This window comes from Nematostella vectensis, chromosome 13 (assembly GCF_932526225.1).
Source record: "Nematostella vectensis chromosome 13, jaNemVect1.1, whole genome shotgun sequence".
NCBI classification, from domain to species: Eukaryota; Metazoa; Cnidaria; class Anthozoa; order Actiniaria; family Edwardsiidae; genus Nematostella; species Nematostella vectensis.
Genome location: NC_064046.1, coordinates 11957584 through 11978089, shown reverse-complemented (window position 1 = coordinate 11978089; position 20506 = coordinate 11957584). Strand labels below are relative to the sequence as shown.

The 20506-nt window shown below is 39.7% G+C and overlaps 1 protein-coding gene, 2 long non-coding RNA genes and 1 other non-coding gene across 5 annotated transcripts in view; 3 read left to right on the top strand and 1 right to left on the bottom strand.

Annotated features, from left to right (window-relative positions):
* Nucleotides 1-262: 262 nt before the first annotated feature.
* LOC116603285 overlaps nt 263-20506 on the bottom strand; it is a 30172-nt gene continuing 9928 nt past the window's right edge. The window contains exons 2-5 of the long non-coding RNA XR_004290529.2: nt 13062-13137; nt 4432-4766; nt 1257-3935; nt 263-909 (exon numbers count right to left, since the gene is read on the bottom strand). This is a non-coding gene — a long non-coding RNA (uncharacterized LOC116603285). The remainder of the gene's footprint in view (nt 910-1256; nt 3936-4431; nt 4767-13061; nt 13138-20506) is intronic.
* LOC5519514 (pre-mRNA 3' end processing protein WDR33) lies at nt 1602-5573 on the top strand. Its single transcript, XM_048721133.1, has 4 exons — nt 1602-1726; nt 3832-3894; nt 4447-4749; nt 5289-5573. The coding sequence occupies exons 2-4, from the start codon at nt 3835-3837 to the stop codon at nt 5556-5558; spliced, it is 633 nt and encodes a 210-aa protein (XP_048577090.1). The 5' UTR covers nt 1602-1726; nt 3832-3834; the 3' UTR covers nt 5559-5573.
* On the top strand, nt 8488-13040 carry LOC5519513. Of its 2 annotated transcripts, XR_007306368.1 has the most exons (4): nt 8488-8502; nt 9987-10091; nt 10954-11019; nt 12592-13040. It is a non-coding gene; the product is annotated as an uncharacterized LOC5519513 (transcript). The 2 variants fall into 2 exon arrangements; XR_004290527.2 differs by lacking the exon at nt 8488-8502 and having other exon boundaries at nt 9972-10091.
* On the top strand, nt 13954-18554 carry LOC5519453. Its single transcript, XR_004290528.2, has 3 exons — nt 13954-14101; nt 15705-15768; nt 16509-18554. It is a non-coding gene; the product is annotated as an uncharacterized LOC5519453 (long non-coding RNA).

The following is a 20506-nucleotide window of genomic DNA, read 5'->3' as shown; positions in this document are numbered from 1 at the left end:
ATTTGCTATGTGTTTTTTTGTTGTTGTTGCTATTTTCAAGGGGGGGGGGGAGTTGCAACATATGAGAATTGACCATGGCACTATTTTCTTCGAGGTTTCTTCAGAGGATACGTCATAGTTCCATTAGAAAATGGAGCAGGGAGCGGTTTTTTTAAGAGGTTGTTGTTACAGAGGTGGTAATACATGGACATGTACATGTAGACATTTAGGATGGATAAGCACATAATCATGGGATCCCCGTCCAAAAAAAAAAAGACATCAATCAAGTGCCCATTTCTAGTCTTCATGGCTCTCTTTATAATGTTCTCTATGTTAGTAATGTCATGTGGAAACAATCAATGGTCTATACCAAATAACATACGCTGATTGGCTTAGCTACTGTGGTCTATGAGTTATAGGCCCTCTTAGAGAGTAAGCATTATCATCTTGATTAAACAAAACGTATTTTTGTAGTTGATAAATAAAGTCAAGAGGATTGGTCTTCAAGGTGATATTTTGCTACTAAAACAATTAGCCGCTTTATGACCGTCGAGAAAAGCGATGTACGATGTCGTTATCATGTCGATTATGGGCTGTTTATCCGGCTCAGGGGTATATATGATTTTAATCGCACAGCTTATCAACCGAGACCTCAAGGAAACCTGGATCTCTAGCTCTCTGAAAGTGGGAGTGGTATAATCATGCTTTTATGCTATCCTATTATTTTTTTAAGGGGGTTGTTTTCCTCACTTCATGACTCCTTTCTTCTTTCCATCTTCCATTTTCTAAATAGTGAGGTCCTGGTATGCCCTGGGCGGACTGCTGGGGGGAGCGGACCCAATACCCCCACCCCTCCCTCTGACTGCAGTTTCTGTCTTGACCCTTTTTTCATCACAGTGATTCAGCACTTGACATAGGGCAGCTGTTCCCCTACAAAATTGAATGTGGAGCATTTCCAAGCAAAATTCAACAATCAATGTGGACACATTTTTTTAAAAAAATATGAGAATTGCGCTGTGGACTTGTGCCAATTTTGTGTCAATCAATTCTGAGCATGTAGAAAAACATCCATATACACTGAACTAAACAAAGTGTTCGTTCTCTTCAATTCTTACTAGATTGGGGGAGAGTCTACCCTGCGTTAGTTTACATTTAGTGCATAACACCATTTATCGTTAGATAACTTTACGTTTGGTACTTATCACCGAGTGTCTGATAGGGCACAATCATTAATCCTCGCGATGCTGGTTCGGCCCAAAATATTGATATTTTCTCACCACTTAGCTAACGACGGGTGACCATTTTCACCTGCATCTTGTTTCTCCCTAAACACGGAACTCAACAGCAACAAACAACTCAAACGTAAACAAAATCAGACAACATCTTGTTCAAGTAAAAAAAAAAATCTTCATTTTACCGGTGGGGGTTTGACGGTAACTGCTGGTATTAGAGCCCCAGTCAAGGGTTCTAAAGTCAGAATCGAAATCGTGACATGATCACTGAGAAATCAACGTCGCGAAACGGCGAAGAATAGCAGTGGTCATCGCGCAAGCGCAGCATTCGACCGTCACGCCCGAACGACCTGCCGGGGCCGGTTGACTTCCTTTATGACGTAATCCAGGGATCATCCCAACAGCATTACCTCACGTTTGCTGCCCCGCGAAAACGACCTAACAGTGTTAGCCGAAATACCAAGGCTGTTTTCGTTGATTATAGTGGGATTTTTTAACTCTTGGGTTTCTGAAAGGTAAGTGTTGTGAAAGAATTGGCCTCTCTGGAGGTATTGGTGAATGTAGAAATGGATATTGATGGGAGGCACGGGTACAAATGTGGGGTTAAAATGGACGAGTCCGGTGCTCACTGAAGCGATAGATATTAAAACAAGTCCAAAATTGTTAAAATGTGTTTTTAGTAGCCGGAATGAGAATACTTAAGCTATAAGGAAAAAAGGTTTTCCATCCTAGTGAAACTCACTTAAAATGTCAAATAATCTTCTTTTTTTATGGATGAATTAACCAACGTTCGGTGGCCAGAACTATCGTTTGATGTTCATTGTACACCTTTTATTTTGACCAAGAAGAGACACATTACTTAACAAGAACAAGCGATGAACAGTTATGGGTCTAACCTCAGGAAATCAAATCTATTATCATATTATTTTATTCTAGTATTCATTCATCGTACATATTAATTTGTGTTTGCTTGTTTGTTTGTTCTGAGGTTTTGCTTGTCAAAGCAAAACCTCAGACCTCAACAAAACCTGGGGTAAAAAGGTCAATAACTAAACGTTCACCATATCTATGATACTTTACAAGAAATATTTAAAAAAATTGAGTGAAAAATTTTAGGTCAAGGTGACGCCCAATCCCGCGAGCGCATCTTAAGACTAATTGCCGCTGACCATGGCAAGACAATCATAACTAGCCAAAGTTGAGAGTCAACAAAAATAATGTACAGGTTATCCAATTAACGCTGCACATGAGAAGGAAAAAGGAAAAAAAATAATAATCGAATATTCAACGACGTTTATTTGGTATAAGATAGAACGCATCCCTCGAACCAGGTCCAGGGGCTGAAAATTCTACAAAAGGGTTTATACTGAGTGTCAAGAAGCATTCTTTATGCGTGTAAAGTAAAGATGTGGATGATTTTAAATGAGAACTCTTATAAATATGAGTGTCCGTTGTAATTCCTCATGCAAGTAAAAGTAAAGATTTAAAGGTTTTAAAATGAGACAAATGAACTTTATGACCTTGTAAATTCTCATCTCTTTACTCGGCATATTGACGTAGAGTAGATATTAATCTATGAGATTAAAACCCTTTTTCCTCTCAGGTCATGAGGCCCTCACAGGTTATCGTCTCTGTACTCGGCACATTGACGTAGAGTAGATATTAAGCTATGAGAATAAAACGCTTTTTTCTCTCAGGTCATGAGGCCCTCACAGGTTATCGTCTCTGTACTCGGCATATTGACGTAGAGTAAATATTAATCTATGAGAATAAAACCCTTTTTTCTCTCAGGTCATGAGGCCCTCACAGGTTATCATCTCTTTACTCGGCACATTGACGTAGAGTAGATATTAATCTATGAGAATAAAACCCTTTTTTCTCTCAGGTCATGAGGCCCTCACAGGTTATCGTCTCTTTACTCGGCACATTGACGTAGAGTAGATATTAATCTATGAGAATAAAACCCTTTTTTCTCTCAGGTCATGAGGCCCTCACAGGTTCTCATCTCTTTACTCGGCATATTGACGTAGAGTAGATATTAATCTATGAGAATAAAACCCTTTTTCCTCTCAGGTCATGAGGCCCTCACATGTTCTCGTCTCTGTACTCGGCATATTGACGTAGAGTAGATATTAATCTATGAGAATAAAACCCTTTTTTCTCTCAGGTCATGAGGCCCTCACAGGTTCTCATCTCTTTACTCGGCATATTGACGTAGAGTAGATATTAATCTATGAGAATAAAACCCTTTTTCCTCTCAGGTCATGAGGCCCTCACATGTTCTCGTCTCTGTACTCGGCATATTGACGTAGAGTAGATATTAATCTATGAGAATAAAACTCTTTTTTCTCTCAGGGGTTATCGTCTCTGTACTCGGCATATTGACGTAGAGTAGATATTAATCTATGAGAATAAACCCTTTTCTCTCTCAGGTCATGAGGCCCTCACAGGTTATCGTCTCTGTACTCGGCACATTGACGTAGAGTAGATATTAATCTATGAGAATAAAACCTATTTTTCTCTCGGGTCATGAGGCCCTCACAGGTTATCGTCTCTGTACTCGGCACATTGACGTAGAGTAGATATTAATCTATGAGAATAAAACCCTTTTTTCTCTCAGGTCATGAGGCCCTCACAGGTTCTCCTGTGCCTCGCTGCAGGCGTGTGTCTTGCCACCCTCGCGGTAAGTTCACCTTGCGCATGTGCAACAATGAAAATTATACACTGCGCATGCGAGAAAATGAAAATTATACACTGCACATGCGCGACAATAAAAATAATACACTGCGCATGCGGGAAAATGAAAATTATACACTGCACATGCGCGACAATGAAAATTATACACTGCACATGCGCGACAACGAAAATTATACACTGCACATGCGCGACAATGAAAATTATACACTGCGCATGCGCGACAATAAAAACAATACACTGCACATGCGCGACAATGAAAATAATACACTGCGCATGCGCGACAATGAAAATTATACCCTGCGCATGAAACGTTTATGTGCAGTGAAACAGTAGGCTCGATTTCAAGCTCGTTCGTGTGAGCCCGCGTTCCTCGCGCCAGTGAATGCGGGCTCACACGAACGAGCTGGAAATCGAGCTTAGTGAAAGACATGCTCGAAGATCCAGCGTACTTTGCGGAAAGTCCCACATCCAAACGTGAGACCCGAGCCGTAAGAATCATTCGAGTTCTTCCGCCTGTACTTACTGTTTCTCTTGACAGAACTGTTCTCCCGCGTTACGCAAGCCCCAGTTAAAGAAGCGATCTTTCTATGGCCAGCAATATGGACAACAATATGGCCAGCCAGAACAGACAGACCAAGAAAGGATGGAGGCGTATTGGAACCAACAGCTTCCTCTTGGATTCTTCGTCAATAACGGCGTGATGGGACCCCCTGGGCCTCCTGGTCCCCCCGGCCCAGTCGTGGTTGGAAGCGGTAGCGGAGCGGGTGCGGTGATTGCAGGACCACCCGGGCCACCCGGGCCTCCTGGACCCCCTGGGCCTCCTGGCGGCGTATATTCCTCGGTATGTAGAAATTTGATCTACGGAAAGAAGAGGTCAAGCGATGCACACACAAAAGGAAAAGAGGGGCGAATAGTGTGGTGGGTTTCCTAGCAAACGTATTGATAGAAAGATGGGGCTTGTTTCTTCAGGGATGCACACGAGGACTTTTAGATGTCCAAAATGAAGAGCTGGGTGTAAGGCTTGTGAAATGATGGGTTGCATATAGAATAGAAAGAAACTAACACTGATAATAGAATAATACATTTACTGCCAGGACAAAAATAAAAATGTCAGATGCAGAAAAGATTTAAAATCTGTGGAGTTTCACAAGATGCGGAAGGTGCAGCCTACATAAAGAAAACTGGTACGATTATAATTAGCATGTAGATTAAGATCAAGGCATTGACGTTGTAAGAGTTCGCATAACTAGAAAGACTTGCGAAATATACAACACGAAACAAGCAAAATGAAAATTATCGAAGGAACCGTATAGAAAAATCCAAGGCTCATGCGGCGGCAGAGTTCTCATGGAGATTACAACGTCTATCTTCTTAACACAGGGACCCCAAAACAGTATCACGTGCCAGGGCGAGAAGCAGTGGCTTCAGTGCCCACCCTATCAGCTCATCCGAGTCAACAATGCATTCTGGGGCCGTGACGACCCCACCACGTGCACACGTAGTGGTATTCAGCATGGACTTATCACCGACAGGAACTGCCCACAGGACGAGCAGAACACGCTAGCTAAGGTAGGCGATTTTTACGATAATACGCTAGCTCAGGTAGGCGACTCTTACGATAATACGCTAGCTAAGACAGGCGACCTCTAGTACGCTAGCTAAGGTAGGCGATTTTTACGATAATACGCTAGCTCAGGTTGGCGACTCTTACGATAATACGCTAGCTAAGACAGGCGACCTCTAGTACGCTAGCTAAGGTAGGCGATTTTTACGATAATACGCTAGCTCAGGTAGGCGACTCTTATATAATTCGCTAGCTTAAATAAGTAACTCTTGCGATAATACGCTAGCTAAGGTAGGCGATCTTAAGGACCATACGCTAGCTCAGGTAGGCGACTCTTACGATAATACGCTAGCTAAGACAGGCGACCTCTACTATAGTACGCTAGATAAGGTAGGCGATTTTTACGATAATACGCTAGCTCAGGTAGGCGACTATTACGATAATACGCTAGCTAAGACAGGCGACCTCTACTATAGTACGCTAGATAAGGTAGGCGATTTTTACGATAATACGCTAGCTCAGGTAGGCGACTATTACGATAATACGCTAGCTAAGACAGGCGACCTCTACTATAGTACGCTAGATAAGGTAGGCGATTTTTACGATAATACGCTAGCTTATAGGTAGGCGATCTTAAGGACCATACGCTAGCTCAGGTAGTCGACCTCTACAATAGTACGCTTGCTAAGGTAGGCGATTTTTACGATAAAAGGCTAGCTAGTTAGGGTTGGTATAGGAGTTCTTTAGACAATAGCAAAAATTACTATAGATATTACGACAATTGTAAGGGGAGGTGAGGCGACTTTAACGATTCTTCAAGCAAGTCATAAGGACCCTTCTTCAAGCAAGTCATAAGGACCCTAGCGATGATACGCAAGCCCAGGAAGGTGATAGCGACAATTACGATAATTCGCTAGCTTATCTGCACCACCATCATCATTATCAACAACACTACCTTTATCATTACAGCAATGATCTCAATGCAAAGATGTAAACGCCTGTGAGGTGTCCGCCAGCCCTGTATTCTTCGACAGAACCGACTGCACGGGAGTCTACAAATACCTGAGAATAAACTACGACTGTCTGCCAGAGGAATCCCGCGTCAAAGTGCCTCTTGGCAAATAGACAACACATAGGGAAAATATAACACATAGGACTTTAAATAAGATAAAGTTACTACACGAAACCTTTATAAAGGATGAGAATTGTAGGATTTAAAGGAGTTTTCGAGATCTATGGACTGCTAAAAATGTAATATTATTTTCTACGACCAGTTTAGGTTGGACATTCCTTAGGGGGAAAGAAATTCCTTTGAAGGATATTTGCCTCCATGCATTGCATTATATCATATGAATTATTTGTTATACAATACGAGTAAAAGCAATGCCATATAATATTGATACAGCAAAACAGGCGGGTCTTTCCGATATGATGCAGAACGCATGCGAATGGGTGATGAGTTTCGGTTCGCTATTAACCTGCCATCAAGGTACTGAAAAAGTTAGTACAACGGAACAAACGGCAATCACTTTGTTCTTGCTTTCATTGATGTACATAATATGTGAAAGTGTTGATTAAAAAACGATAGACATTGTATGTGGTTCAAAAGAAGCTGACGGGTGAGGCGTTTAAAAACCAAGCATGGGGCGGGAGCAATTCCAACGGGAGGGGAGAGGGGGAGGAAGTAAAATTGATAGTGCTCAACTTTTGGGGATTCGAAGGTATACTTGATCGGGGAAATTTGTAGATGTTGAAGGTTCAGGAACGCTTAAATCTTTCAATGTATTGCAAAATTAATAAACTTTCAAACATTTACTGTCACTGTTAAAGCCGCATTGTCACCTCTTTACTTCCGGAGGTCCGACGGAAACCTCAACCGTTAAAAGACAAAAGAATCTATTCGAATCCGAAATATTTAACAGGCCATCAGCTCTAAATTATCAATTACATCCTCAAAGAAACTTCTAACAGACACACTGCTTTCTATAGTTTGAAATATTTTTCGTGTTTTCCGTTAAAAATCATCGGAGATTCTTACGTAATCGACCGGAAGTAAACTGGTGACAATGCGGCTTTAAGGAGGGGGGATTTGTGATAGATTTGATAGATGGATAGATTTGATAACTCAAGAAGAACACTAATGGGCAATTATCTCGCTAGCGTCGTGCCCTTCGTGTACAACCAACTCTCCATGCACAAATGTATAGAAAAAAACAAATAGAAAAAAACATACAAAATGTACAAAAGGTGTAAAACCCCGGTGATCCTAGTTCCTAATTCCTCAGTTTCTAGTCAGTTCCTAGTCAGTTCCTTATCGGGGTCAGGGGTATCGGGGAAAAAATGCTAAAATGGTAAAAATAACTTATTTACCCGAGTAAAATCAGCTAGTATCGATAGAAAAGCATTAAAAATATGACTTATAAAATTTTTTACAGCAATTTTTGTGGATTCTAGACTAATGTCTAGTAAAGTCTAAACATTGACTAGACTTGTCTGGTTTCTAGTTTAGACGATTGCAATTTTCTATGTAATACACCAGGAAATAGCTCTAATGTGACTACAAAAGGAAGAATATCATGTGTTTCTATAACGGTTTAATACTGATTTAGCGCTTATTTATTGCTAACTTTTCAAACAGTAAACGTTTTTTTTTTGTAGACCACCCAAGTCACACTTGGATCACGCGCTTGGTAGTCACGCTAGCTATACCAATAACTAACTGCGCTACATCTAAATTACAGATAGTAAAATAGAAACTGGACCTGAAGTGACCGGGATATAATTTGAATCATCCGAAAGAAGAAGAATTTTTTTTCAAAATTATCAAAATTAACACAGATTTGCATCATTTTTTAGACAAGTTTCTATTCGGTTTCTACTCGCGACCGGAAGTAGAAACTGTTTCATTATTATAAAAAAAAACTTTCAAACCTTTCACACGTACTTTAATGCACAACACATAGTATAATACAACTGAGTACAAAAAATCAGGGGTATGAATTTGGATGTGTGTGTTCAAATAGAAACGAGGTAGGAACTATTTTATTTTTACTGAAGTAGGAACCGCTACGAGTTATTGCGCAATTAAGTAGGATATGAAAACGCGTAATTCGTAAATAGTAACCGGACAATCAAAGAAAAACTGCACTGGAATTGACAAGAGTTTATAAAGAATCATCCGAAAGAGTTCCTTTAAATTAATCAAAATTCAAAGAGATTTGCCTGATTTTTAGACCAGTTTTTAATCGGTTTCTAACTGGTTACTTTATGCCACAACACATAAGATAATAAAACTGAGAAGAAAATTAGGGGTAAAAATTTGGTTTTGTTTGTACAAATAGGATCGCCTTTTGAATGTTTTGCACTAGTAATAACTCAAATAGAAATTTAGCATAAATCCGAAAAATATCGAAGAAAACCGATGTAAAAAAATAATTAGCGCAAAAATCGATGTAAAAAATGATGTTGGCGTATATTCCAGCCGTACTCTCCAATTCTATATAGAAAATAGATAATTTCGATGTTTTCCTCATTGAAAAATTAACCCCCCCCCCCCCCCCCCCCCCCGCCTTACCATTAGGAACTGAGTAGGAACTTTCCCGCCTTACCATTAGGAACTGAGTAGGAACTTTCTAGGAACCAAGAAGTTTTAGGAACCAGGATCAGCGCGATAGGAAAAAATTCTAAAAACCTAAAAAGGTCCGTTTGACGTTTATTTTTTTCGCCTATAATTTTTCATTTATTCAATATCTACAGGGACAAAGGCGGCCACTCTGGTTATTGATTTTTCGTATCCACAGACTACAATAAAGTATTGTCATCATATGCAACATTTCTTATGCTGCGGTTTTGTAAGACTTGTTTTTTTACTCAATTGAAAAAGTGCACGAACTTTTGACCCACCCTGTATACATCACTGAGGGTTAATGGATTCTTCACAGTAAAACAAATTTCAAAACAAAGCTATATGGATACACGAACACCTATCGCCAGAAAAAAAAAACATCTCAAAATTCAATCAATAGTGTAAAAAGGCTAAAAACCTAAATGGCCATCAGGTCTAATGTGGACATATCGTGGTGGATGATAACAAAGCAAGAAAAATTAAAAAAGAAAGAGATTGGTGCGAATAAATGTCGGCTCCCAGTAGTGAGTGAAATCCTTATAACTAGGATTTAATTCGTTTCGCCTAAACACATTGCAAACCTGACAACAATGCAATGCGATCCTAGATTCCCGAATCGTGTACAAGTGAGAAGGCGAGACGTCTTTTTTTTATAAGAATTCTATTTTTTATTTACTAGGTTAATATAGTTTCACTCTAATCCGAACCATTGTTTTCTGGCTACTCAAAAACATTTGTATTTATTTATTTATGTGCTCGATAAGGCGTAGAGCTGGTATCCACAGGTACTGTTTAACCGACCCCATTGTTTCAATAATTTCCCTCCCACTGATGCACTCAAATGATCTCAATGCAGAACTACGAACTTGTGTCATTGCTTAACAAATAGGAAGGTACATAAATACTTAGCCTGCAGTCAAATGCTACACGAGATCATAACACTTCAGACTGCGTCGTTGAGGACTCCAAGTTAACAAACTGCTTCTTGTTTTAGGTGAGTAGGCCTAGTTTAAACGCCGTACTTTCCATGAGCCGTATTCAATGATAATTAATGCCAATGAGCCAGATGCATTATTTTGTCTTCACTTGCATGCATTTGCATTTAATACGGCTCATGGAAAGTACGACGTTTGCTCAGGGCCTTAAGCACATAAGCGTACGCTGTGACCGCGCAAAGCGTTCGACCATGACGCATGTCATGCAGAATTACGCCTGGATTAAGTTAAAATAAGTTTTTTTTTTTGCTTTTTTGTTATTGTCTGCATTCAAAAAAACTATCTGCAAGAAAATTTTCAAATAACACAACAAGGACAATTGAAATCTCAAACTTGAGCAGTTTAGTTGGAATATTTGACTAAAGGTATTTCCGTTACTAGCTTGAATTAGCCAATAGAAATGGATGGGTTGTAAGACAAGGTCTAAGAGAGGGAGGGTAAAATGACGGTGTGATTGGCCTCTAAATTTAGACACACGAAAAATTTCAACGGAAGCAGCAACAAATGCAGATCCATGATTAAAGTCTAAAATCGCGAGGCGTGATATCGACCATGATATCAGTGGCATCTTGTGCCACGGTTAAGCGAAAGGGTAACGAACTATTATAGAGATAGCACAAAGGGTTCACTCCGCAAACCAGATATTCCGGATTTACTCTAAATATTTAAAATACATTAGGGTCTAGCCTTATCTAAAAATATGATCTTTGGCAGTGACCGCATTTCTGTACTGTAACTAATTTGTTCGTATCTTTGTAAATTAAAGAATAATGGTTAAATGATTTCTTTTATGCGTTGTCAAGTTTAGAAAAGAAATATCTTCAGTTCATTTATTTTCTAATTGTTTTTTTTACGTTTAAGATAATGGAAACTACAAGGTTGTCTCCCCTTCTTCTTTGCACACTCCTGTGTCTTGTCATTTTTACGGTAAGCGTCCGAGAGTAACCAAGGGAGCAAACCAAGAGGTTGAAGTTAGTACAGTAAATTCTTAGTCCTCTTTTTTCTTGTTATTTGGTATGACGACGTAGTTTGACGACGTAAGGACCGGTTACGGTTACCGCCCTGAAGAAGGACTCAATAAAGTCCAAAACGTTGGCAAAATCTTGCTTCTGTTTTTGCCCTCCATTTTATCAATAGACATTTCCTCCACGAACAATTTCATCCACTTTGAATCCAGAAACGTCTTCTTTTTATTTATAACCACGACGAAAAGGAGCAAACGGGTTGAATCGTTTTGGCTATCACAGCTAGCTATGCACGCAAAATATGAAGGAAATGTTTTGGACAAAAGGGCGTGTTTCTTGGTGCTGGTGGTCCAACACGAAATACAAAGGGTATGTTCTTGACAACGGGGGGTAGCCTTATTGGATGGCAAAAACCCGTCCAGGTTGAGATAAGTGTTTCTTGGTGCTGGTGGTTTAACACGAAATACATTAAAGGGGGATGTTCTTGACAAAGAACCGTAGCCTTATTGGATGTCAAAAACACGCCCAGGTCGAGATACGTGTTTCTTGGTGCTGGTGGTTTAACACGAAATACGTTAAAGGGGGATGTTCTTGACAAAGAACAATAGCCTTATTGGATGGCAAAAACACGTCCAGGTAGAGATACGTTTTTCTTGATGCTTGTTTAACACGAAATACATTAAAGGGGGATGTCTTGACAAAGGGGCGTAGTTTTGATAAATTCGTAGAAACTATAGAAAAATAGATCAGTGTAATGGTGGCCATACACAAACAGCATTAAACACGAACGCGCGCTTTAAAAGAGACTTGCCTTAGGCAAACTGTCACTCGTCATTTGACTCCACTCAGTGCAGAGCTCCATAGAGAGAGGCCAGAAAGCTATAATAAAGCCCAAGATTAGTCGAAAACACATCGTTGCAGTAAACACAGTCTATTTATTAGTTATTGTTATAACAAAACGAAAAACAAGGGAGGATAAGAGGATAAGTCTATTTATTAGTTATTGTTATAACAAAACGAAAAACAAGGGAGGATAAGATAGGTTTTGAAGTGATGAATTTTAAAAATTTGCTGTTTGTTCAACCGCGCACCTGAATGCGCGCGCTGTGTTTATATTCTCAATGACAATGTTTGCTCTTGTTTTTGTAATTGACTTCAAACACTTTCCCAAATATGCCTGATAGTTTTTCAACAATCTCTTGTACTTTACAGTTGTAGTAGTTTGCCGTACGGCTGTATTTTTTTGCTATATTTTCTTCTGGCAGTTTCAGAGGTCCTCACTCAATGAAGTCTAGCTTTGAATGGCGACGATCTGTGCGGTAGCTTGCGAAAAAGAGGGCGGAGCTATCTCTTTTATAGCGCGCGTTCGTCTTTAAGGAGATACTCATGATAAAAGGGTGCATACCCGTAGGAAAACACAGACACCCACCCAAGATGTGACAAGTGTTTCTTGGTGGCTCAAGACGCTGCGTATTGACCTTTATCTGAAATCACGCTTTTGCAACAAGACTTAGATAATGGCCATCTTTTGCAGGAATCTTCCCCTGTTCACCGTAAACCCCGAAAGCACGCCCCGAACGTCAATGCAGTCTACGCAAACAAAAAACTTCCGGTCGCAATTCATATCAATGAGCATGCGCACCATCAAAAGCGACAATTTGGCGGAAGCGGAAGTGGTTCAGGAGAAGCCGGAAGTGGGAGCTTCTACGTGAACCGGTTGTTGAACGGTGCAGGACATCACTCGAACAAGAAACTTCCGGTTGCATTTCACGTCGGCAAGCATGCGCATCATAAAAAGCGCAGCATTGGCGGTAGCGGAAGTGGATTAGGGTTCTAAGCGGAAGTGGATTAGGGTTCTGAGTGGAAGTGGATTTGGGTTCCGGCTGGAAGAAGAAAAAAGCCCTCTGGGGTTTTGGAGCTTTCTAGCTCAAATTAAACTCTGAATTCCTTGAAATGTTAAATAAAAAATTGTATGTTAAAAAGGAAAAGTGTGATTTTCAATACCTTTATGTAGCCATCCAGGTTCAGTCCCCTTTTACCCTTTACTCCATGTTGCCAACAAATCCCTGCTAAAAACATCCTGTAAGAAAGAAAACGTCAACCATCAGAACAGAACGATAACCAGTTCCGTATCACTTCATATTAAAATTGTTCTATCTATTTTTCGGAGGACCCAATGTTCATGATTTTTTCTAAGACGACTACAAGTTTATTATGCTTTGAAGAAAGGATGTCTGTTAATGTGTATGGATTTTTTTTTCTGGCTTGATGAGATATTTTCGATTTACCTTGCTTTTAGTTTTTCGTGCTTCCCGGAGGTCGTGGTTATAGTTTAGGATATAGGATTGTTCAAATCTACAATATTCGAGGCAAAAAGATAAAAACAAATGCTGAGTGATACGGAACTATGACGGCTATGGAACTGATCATCTGCTGTCAGCTACTGGGGGGAGATAGAGGGAATAATAAGGCTATCCTCATCCCTTTTACCTAGTACTTCAACAATAGATTTGTATCCGCGCGCTACCATGTAATATCTCTTATTGGATACTACGTCACGCAAGTCTTATCAGATACTATGTCACGCAAGTCTTATAAGGTGACATGTCACGCAAGTCTTAATCAGATACTACATCACGCAAGTCTTAATCAGATGCTACGTCACGCAAGTCTTAATCAGATACTATGTCACGCAAGTCTTATCAGATACTATGTCAAGACTTATCAGATAATATGTCACGCATGTCATATCGGATACTATGTCACGCCATTAATATCGGAGATTTCACGCAAATCTTATCAGATACTATGTCACGCAAGTCTGATCAGATACTCACGATATGTCACGCAAGTCATGTCGGATATTTCACGCAAGTCTTGTTGGACATGTCACGAAAATGATGTCGGATACTTGGTCAGCAGGTACATGCAGGTGATCTAGTGATCGGGCGACAGGCTGGTGCCCACAAGAGAAAAATCTTGTAAAGATCACTCAGCGAGTATTCTTTTGAGAAAATGCGCTGACCAGCGATACGGATCAAAAGGTAAGACTTCCATTGCTCACGCTTGGTTGCAGATGTTGATAAAACAATAGGAAAGCAACAATAGTATAGTTAAACAACAAAAATTGTGTTACACAAGCAAACTAGTAGAATGGATTCAGATCGATCACTGAAATAAAAATGTAATTAAAATAAAGAATATGAATATTTGAGAACGAGTTTATGCGACCAAAATACAAAAAAATATGGTTAGACAAAAGACACAAAAAGACGTGACGCAAAAAGCTACGTAGAAGTGTTACCTGTCCACTTGAAGATACTTGACCATCATAAAAAAGACGGAGACAGGGCATGCGTGTTATCAGTTTATTTTAAAAGTGGTTATTTCAGGGTCCTGGATGGGGTTAAGCGACCAGCGACAAACGGTTAAAAAAGTAACTGACTACCGACAAAACATGAAAAAAACTAGTGACTACCGACCGGTATTTTCACTCTTTACTTCCATCGTCTATCTACTAAATTCGGCCATTTCAGAATCTGTACTATGTATTTCCTGTTGCATCAACTTTTCAGTCAATAATTAACCCAGTTTTTAATTACTAATCAATCCTAAATAATGTTTAATCTTGTTTATACGTTATATCTAGTACAAAAGCGAGAACTGTTGTGCACAGCCTTTCATGTAAGGGAACTTCGTTCCCAGGCCCCTGAAGCCGTTTGTCACTTTTCCTAGATAGACTGTTGTATGTCTGGTGTGCTCGTTTTTTTATGAATCCGTGCATAGTCAGGGGCCTTAGACCATTTTTTGACGGGGGGGGGGGGGGGGGGGGGGGGGGGAGGCTGGAAAAAGAGTGGCGGGAGTGGAGGGGGAGGTCTGGTATCACTCCCTTACCCTCAGGGAATTTGAGTAAATTGAAAAGAGAGCTCATTGTATTTTGGTAAAATACAAAACTTACTAATGTAGAAGTCTCGTGTTTTTATTCATAGTACGGTTGTCATTAGAATGTGGATTTCCAAAGGAGTAGTAGAACAATAGCGCAGCCTTGAACACTTATCAATTCCAAGGGAAATTCAGCGGTAATTTACGCCATAGAACATTATTTAGAATTTCTTTCCCTCTTTTTTGAAAAAAAAAAAAAAATGGCGGAAAATTTGAAGGGAAGGTTGGGGGTGTTATAGCCTCCCCCCCGGTGCGCCGCCCATGTGTTAAAACTGGTTTATACCTGCTTCGCGTCCAACTTTTATCTAGCAAGATTAATGCAGCATTCACATCAAAGCCATGTTTAGTTAAACAAGGTTTTTCTTTGCTTAATAACTTGCCAAGTTTCTCATTGTGTTAAATTCTTACTAGCTAAATGATCACTTAGTAACATGTACAGCACAGTCTATTCAGTTTTGTTCTTGGTTCTGTCCACTCTTGGGAGATTGAGATTTCAATCATTTTAATTGAACCACCTTTAAAATGGTTTAAGTGCTGGTGTGAATGCGGCATTAGTCGTATGTGACCTACCTATGACATGTCTTGGACCTGAATTACACACTAGGACTTTAGTCCCCAGAACCTGGAAATGAAAATCGGTCTGTTCTACACTGTTTTTAAAAATCACGTGAGTAGATGATGTTTAAAAGCAATCTTTGCCTCTAGATCCCCTCAGAACATGAAGATCGTTGGTCCCTTGTGTACCTTCTGCTCCATCGTAATCCTGGTGGTAAGTTTGCTATTTAAAGGGACTGCATCAACAGTCGCATATTTTGTTTGCGCATGACGTTTTGAATTTCTCGTGGGCCACGCTGGGATTCGAAACTATCATTTTTAAAGACAAATTTCTTAAAAAAAAAGGTCGGGGGTTCTATTGGCCTTTCTTATTCTTTAGATTCGAGAATAAAAGAAGAGAGCTCGGCTTAACCTCTTCATAAAGAAATCTTTTCTAAAAGAAATGCGCACACCTCAAAAGGCTAAGGCTAGATTTCAGCATTTCACACACAAAAACTTGATTTTCGAATTATTTTTCCCGATTTCAAAAATACGATGATAACCGCTTTATTTGACTCATATTTTTAAAATCTCAACCGATTCTTAGAGACGTAAATTTTCGTCGGAAATAACTGCTCTATAGTTTGGGTGAGTAAAATAATTCAAAAGGCTCTTTCCCTACTGCAAATCTCCCAAATTGTACGAACCATTCCTAAGTAAAAAGGAAATACCCATATTTCAGGTAAGTTGGGAATCGTGAATGTCTAGGGGGCCCGTGGGTCTTGTAAATGCTTAAAACTGGGTTCTTATACATCAAGGCGAATGAACAGGAAACCACTCTTCAGGCAAAGCTCCCGTCTCTCCTCTAACAGCAGTTTTTTGACTGGGACGTGACCCATGAGAAACTCGGGACATAGTGACTTACTGAAACTATAGCCGCACTATTTTATTCTATTATATTTTGTCTTTCAACAGAGGTCATCCCCAGTAAGGCGAAAGCCGCATCTCATCGACCAGGGCTTATCTCTTGCAAGCTTTTACTCAAGTGGAAAACTCTCCGTAGGATTTTTCATCAGCAAACAAGCAAAGGGGCGCATGCGCAGAGATGTTGAGGCCAGCGGAAGCGGAAGTGGCTCAGGGTCTGGGACGAGCGGCGGAAGTGACGTTACGACATTGGTAGCAAGAAGCAAGCTATTTCGACCTCAAAGAAAACACCGGGCGAAACATGGACGTTTTATCCGAAAGGGACTAGAGCGCTTAAAAAAGATACATAAACATTAAAGCGGATTTGTCGTATGTTACACATCTCGTTTGCGAAAGACACTTTCGTTGCGGTATCTCTAATTCACGGCTCCTACCGTGCCGAATGTAATTGTCTATTTTTATAGACACAAATACCTTTTGTACCTTGGGTTCGAAGTTGATTCTGACGCCGCGCTCAATAGGTTGTGACATGCTCGAGGATCCAGCGTATTTTGCGGACCCCCCCCTTCCAGGAGGAACATTTTTCCGTTTTCCCACATATTTTCGGTACCATTAAATAAAAAATAAAGAGAGAAGGAGGAAAAGAAGAACGGCAACAACAAGAGAAACGCAAGCAAGAAATTAGCTGCAAGCTGGTCAGAAAGTGGAGGGAATAGGAATTGGCTGAAAACATTAATTCAGAATAAGTGAAGTTACTTAATGTACAGAATGTATATAGGGTATATATATACAGGTTTGCATTGCATAATATACATTCTGTACATTAAGTAAGGAATTATGCACAGTGAAAGCGTCTGAGAGCTTTTTCGAGCTGCCTCTTTGCTGTTCTTCGGTGCTGAAGTATCTTCAAGTGAGATATGACTGTCACAGAATGACGGGTACATAACTCTCTCAGAAACATATGGGATCAAATTGAAACCTTTTTGGGTACGGTTAACTCTCACTAACATATATGATCAAACCGAAACCCTTCTTCAGTGCTCCATTGGTCAAAAATATAAATGTTGATGAACATTAAGATGGAGTACTACCCCTAACGTGCAATACCTCAACGTACCAATACAGACTCAAGTTAAGTTCAAGTTTACGATCATATTAGGCTTGAGAAACCCAAGACCATGGCTCGCTTCACACCTAACGTCAAATGTACCCGGCAAAGGGACTAGATATAAGTGAGTGACGAGTTAAGGTTCTCAACAACATCCTTGTAAATGAAGAACATTGCCGCCGAAAGAGGGTTTGGCTTTTTGGTAGATTTTCTAAACCTTAACTATGGCGAAGAGAAAGTACAAAGAGAAAAAGCGGAGAAGAGAATGTGAAAACCAAACCAGAAGGAAAACCAAGTAACAGTCCCGTTCTCTTGCGTTTCCTTTTCACTCTCTGCTTGCACTTCACGTTGATTTTCTTTTTACCAACCCGCTTTTTCCTCAGTCGACTAACTTAGGTCCAAACTGATGCTTTATAACTATCAGATTTTTCATAACTTTTATTTAGGATAACCAAGAAGGCGCATGAAGATCCAAGTGCCATTTATTTATTGTGTTGTTCATCCAGACGTGGTAACGTACAGGTGACCGTTGAATACGGGTGGCTACCTTTCTTTACACATTAGAGATCGGAGTAATCTAAACTATTTGTTGGCTATAAGTTAACGATGCAAACTTATAATTTTAAAATAATAATTAACATTTCAAATGCGCAGGACTTTGGAACATTGATTCCCATTATTAAAAAAATTGGGGGGACTGGTGTTGCTTTTGCGTGCTCGGAGACCCAGCGGTTTTTTCGGGCGCTTCTCAAGGTCCCTACTTTTCCACGGAAAAAGAAATTAAGCGCCGGTCCTAGAACATGTCACTCTTGTGGTTCACAGAAAAAAAGGCTGCGAACTACAATGAAAAGAGAGATCTAGTCCTACAGAGCACATTAATCAGTGTCTAATAAACATGTTATTGCCCTATCCCTATGATTAACAATAACAACTATACACTTGTACATATTTAAGAAACAATTAAAGCTGAAACATGAGCTAGAAAATGATTCACCACGACAATGTGTTTTTTACAGTGTAAAATATTATTCCCTTTGAAGACTCGATAAAGACCCTCGTGCTCAAGGATCCAGCGGATTCTTTCCTAGGCCGCTAACGTCGCACGGGCTCTTTTGAGGTAGAGATATCTATGAGCGCCAAAGAAGGCCGCTGAGAGTTGCGGAGTGTGAAGGGATTTCCACTTTGCATCCAATGTCCTTGATGCCATTTGATGGGGGAACCGAGAAAGGACGTAGACTTCGTAGACTTCGTAGTTCCGGCAATTTAGCGAACGATACGAACGATTTTTCACAGACTCTGTAGTTTAACAAATGATAACAAGCATCACTAGAAGCCCAAACCGCTCATTACCATGCAATCATAAACAACCCTCAAGTACTTTGACACATCCACGCATAAAGGCATCTCAAAATACGCTTCATTCGCCTTTACTTCACACCTGCTTTCCGAATCACAGATGGAGGAGAGTTTATCACGGGGGTAATTCGGGTTCATGGATTTGCATCGCTTTTCGATCGGTTTTGAGTCCGAGCAAACATAAGGATCATCTCGACCCCAAAATGCGGATTTGATCTTTATACCCTCGCTTTCTTCGCAAAGCAGTGTCATCTTCTGCCCAGTGCACGCTAGATCCGTGACGTTGGCTTTCTTGACGATGCCCGTAAGAGTACTTTCGAAGGCATTTAACGCAGCGAATCCAGCAAATGAAAAAGCTATAACAAAAAGGCCCAAGCATCGAACTTGGAGCTTCATCTCTCCACAATATCCCCACTTTAATAGTCAAATCTCTCTACTCGTGTTCTAACAAGGGCCGATTCATCCGGAGGTGGCTTGTTTCACGGCTATTTATCGTAACATAGATACCAATCTGATTTAGCAAAGATTTGTGGATAGAATTAAAAATTTATAATTGTTTGAACGGCAATTTCACACCAATAGCCTTGACCAATAGTGGACGCAAAGAACACCCTAGCAACCCCCGACCACTACACCTGTCCGTTCTTAGCCCAAATGAATGAATCAAAGTACCATCAATCATAATATCATCATCACTATCATCATCAGCATCAAAAGTAACATAAACATCATCACATTCATCATCCCACGATCATAATTATCATCATATTAATAATCAATAATCACATTCATCATCGAAATCAAAATTATCATCATCACATTCATCATCTCCAAAATCATAATTATCAGCATCACATTAACAATCAATAATCACATTCATCATCATCGAAATCATGATTACCTATCTTCATCATCAAAATCATTAAAATCTTCACATAAATCATCACCAAAATTATTGACATCATCGCATTCATCATCATCTTAATAATCATTATCGTCATCACATCAATCATCACCAAAATTATTTCCATCATCGCATTCATCATCATCTTAATAATCATTATCGTCATCACATCAATCATCACCAAAATTATTTCCATCATCGCATTCATCATCATCTTAATAATCATTATCATCATCACATTAATAATCACCAAAATTATTAACATCATCACATTAATCATCGCCAAAGTTGTTAACATCATCACATTCATCATCATCTAAATCATCATTATCATCACATTTATCATCGCCAAAGTTGTTAACATCATCACATTCATCATCATCTAAATCATCATCACATCCATTGGCTTCACTGTCAGTCTCCGTTTGTTCACTGCTTCATTTAAAATCTTGTAAATTACTTAAAGATCGAGAAAAAGGAGAAACGGAGATTTGAAATATAAAGCCATGAATATGGAAGCTATCTAAAGTGTATCACAAATAAAAGCCTATCATTTCTTCCAAGTTCAGGATATATCTTCGAAACACAACAAATTTAAATAGCATGCACCCAATTTTGGAAACATAAAATTTTAAATCGAAACTTTAAGTTTTTATTTAGTTAGATTTATCTGCTGCAAAG